The 2674-nt window shown below is 31.3% G+C and overlaps 1 protein-coding gene across 1 annotated transcript; it reads right to left on the bottom strand.

Annotated features, from left to right (window-relative positions):
• Nucleotides 1-3: 3 nt before the first annotated feature.
• On the bottom strand, nt 4-2639 carry LOC105563992 (fatty acid synthase-like; the record flags this gene model as incomplete). The annotated part of the gene is made up of 5 exons (XM_012016044.1): nt 1724-2639; nt 1371-1602; nt 536-954; nt 117-410; nt 4-21 (listed from the first exon to the last, which is right to left on the bottom strand). Coding segments are annotated over exons 1-5 (1191 nt in total), but the record flags the coding sequence as incomplete, so codon positions are not given.
• Nucleotides 2640-2674: the final 35 nt, after the last annotated feature.

Here is a 2674-nt window from a genome sequence, read left to right as displayed (position 1 = left end):
ATTTATCGGATGATTAGCAGTCTAAGGTCAAAAATATTTTAAAACAAAATGTATTATACATATAATGTTGAATTACTCAAAATGACATTAAAATTACTTTTGAAATGTTTACTAACATCGTTTAAAAACAAGTTTACTGAGTCTTCCGTGCGTCCAGATAATAATACAAGTCTTGGCAGGTCATCATTAGGCGCATTATTGTCAAGTTTTTGTTTGGGGTTCCACTTTACTAACATGTGAGCATTAGCTCCCCCGAAACCGAAAGAACTAATACCTATGTAACCATTTTTAAGTGGCATTGGATTTGTAACGACACAGATAGCTCCATTTTTTATGCTGTCTATATTATCTCGTGGTGATGTGTAATTAATATGTGGTGGAACAATACCGGTTTCGAATGCAATTATTACCTTTAAAAACAATAAAATACAATTAATAAAATACAACTAATAAATTAATTACAAATTAATTTATTATTATTTAATTAAGTTAAATTTGAAACATAATGAATAAATGCGTAAACCATTTATTTTACCTTAGCAAGCTGACAAAAACCACTTGCAGCTTCAGCATGACCAAGATTGGATTTTACGGAGCCAATCATTAAAGGAGTTTCTCTATTCTTGCAAAAAACCTTATGAAGAGCATTGACTTCCTGAGGATCGCCGACTTTGGTACCAGTACCATGTGCTTCAATGTAATCCACGCAAGATGTCGGTATTCCGCACTCATCATAAAATTCAGATAGCAAAGTAGTTTGCATCTGGGACGACGGATATGTTACTCCTTCTTCTTTATAACCATCGCAGTTTGTTTTAATATGCGGAATTATAGCGTAAATCCTTTTCGCATTCTTTGCTTTTTGAAGATATATCACTGACACCGTTTCGCTGCGTACATAACCGTTTGCAGCTTTATCGAAAGGTCTGGATTCACCATTCGGTGACAAAACACCTGAAAAACACAAATGTAAAAATAAAACAAGGATATAGATTTTTGGCAAATTCTAATTAGAGAAATTTATTGCGAGAAATATTATCTCCGCCAGGGTTTGAACCTGGACCTCCCTACACTCTAAGCGAGCGTCTCACCAATTCGACCACTGACATGCCTCAGTGTGTAGGGAGGTCCAGGTTCAAACCCTGGCTGAGGTAATATATTTCTTGCAATAAATTTCTAAAATTAAAATTTGCTAGTCGCATCGTTTATTAATTTTTCTACATTGGTTAATTATTTACTAGCATTACAAATGTTTTTAATGAAATTACATAGTCTGTTAAATTTTATTTATTATTTTAAAAGAGACATATATGTATAATTATTTAATTTTTGTACTTAATGTATTATAAAATTAATTTCAGTAAGAGTACCTAAACGAAAGAAGTTCATATTTATAATTGGATTAATATTTATTTGTGCAGCTCCAATTATCGCATCTTCGCATTGGCCCGACATAATACAACGATAACCAATGTTTATGGCATAAAGACTAGAGCTGCATGCTGTATCGACTACTTGTGATGGTCCTTTCAGGTCAAAATGGTGCGAAATCATGTTTGCCAGTGAAGATTTTGAACATCCAGTAATATTCAGACCATTTAGCTAATTACAGAAAATTAACAATTTTACACGTTTTCGGACTTGAGTGATACAAACATATGAATTTCTATATATTAATTTATAATAATTTATTCCTGGTATACTTATCAATAACTTTCTTTACCTTAAGATCCGTATACATCAAGTTAAATTGCGTTTCACACAAGGTGTTCCCTATGATCACGGCGGTATTTTTTCCTCGCAATTGCTTCGGATTGATCCCCGCATCAATAATTGCCTCATAAGAATGTTCCAATAATATTTTTATTTCAGGTGTAAATGTTTGCGCTTGCTCAAAAGGAAAGTCGAAGAAATCCGCATCAAACTTTTTCGCATTATTAATTATTCCCATACGTCTTGGTAGTTCCGGATGTTCTAACAAAGTGTACAATTTCACACAAAAATGCTCACACTTTTTTATATGAAATTTTAATTAAAGTACATTTTTTAACATGTGTATTATACTGCAATGTTATTGCAGAAACGAAAGTCATAATTGAACGTTAATTATTTTAAATGAACGTTCCCAGAAAACAATATGTTAAATGAAAACGATTTCTAAAAGATATCGCATTTCTGAACCTGTTAACTTAGATAGGTTTCTAAAAGATCACGTAAATATATCAGAATGTTATCTAGTGCGCCGTTTTTTTTAAACAAAAAGATATCACGAAAATGATGTCTAAAGGATTTCTCAAATTGAACGTCTTTAAGATACCTAAATTATATCAACATATTGAGTTCTTATTTATGATATCTGAAACAGATCTGATACATGTTAACATATGGAGTTCTTATTTATGATATCTGAAAGAAATCTGATATATGTTCACATAGGTATGTGTATTTCTTATTTCTGATATTTATAAAATAATATTGTAAGGGCTGATTGTTTCAACTTCTTGGTAAATTTATTTACCCGACGAATAGCATATGTTTATCTTTTTTAACCTCTCTGGAAAAAAGACGAAGATCGCTATCTGTTGGGTAAAATTGATTAAGAAATTAGAAAAATCGGTCCTAAATGTTTTTAATTATTATTATTAATATATATACAATATACATATACAGGGTG

Source organism: Vollenhovia emeryi, unplaced genomic scaffold (assembly GCF_000949405.1).
Source record: "Vollenhovia emeryi isolate VEMERY1.0 unplaced genomic scaffold, V.emery_V1.0 DF944153.1, whole genome shotgun sequence".
Classification (NCBI taxonomy): Eukaryota; Metazoa; Arthropoda; class Insecta; order Hymenoptera; family Formicidae; genus Vollenhovia; species Vollenhovia emeryi.
This window is presented reverse-complemented; position numbering and strand designations above follow the sequence as displayed.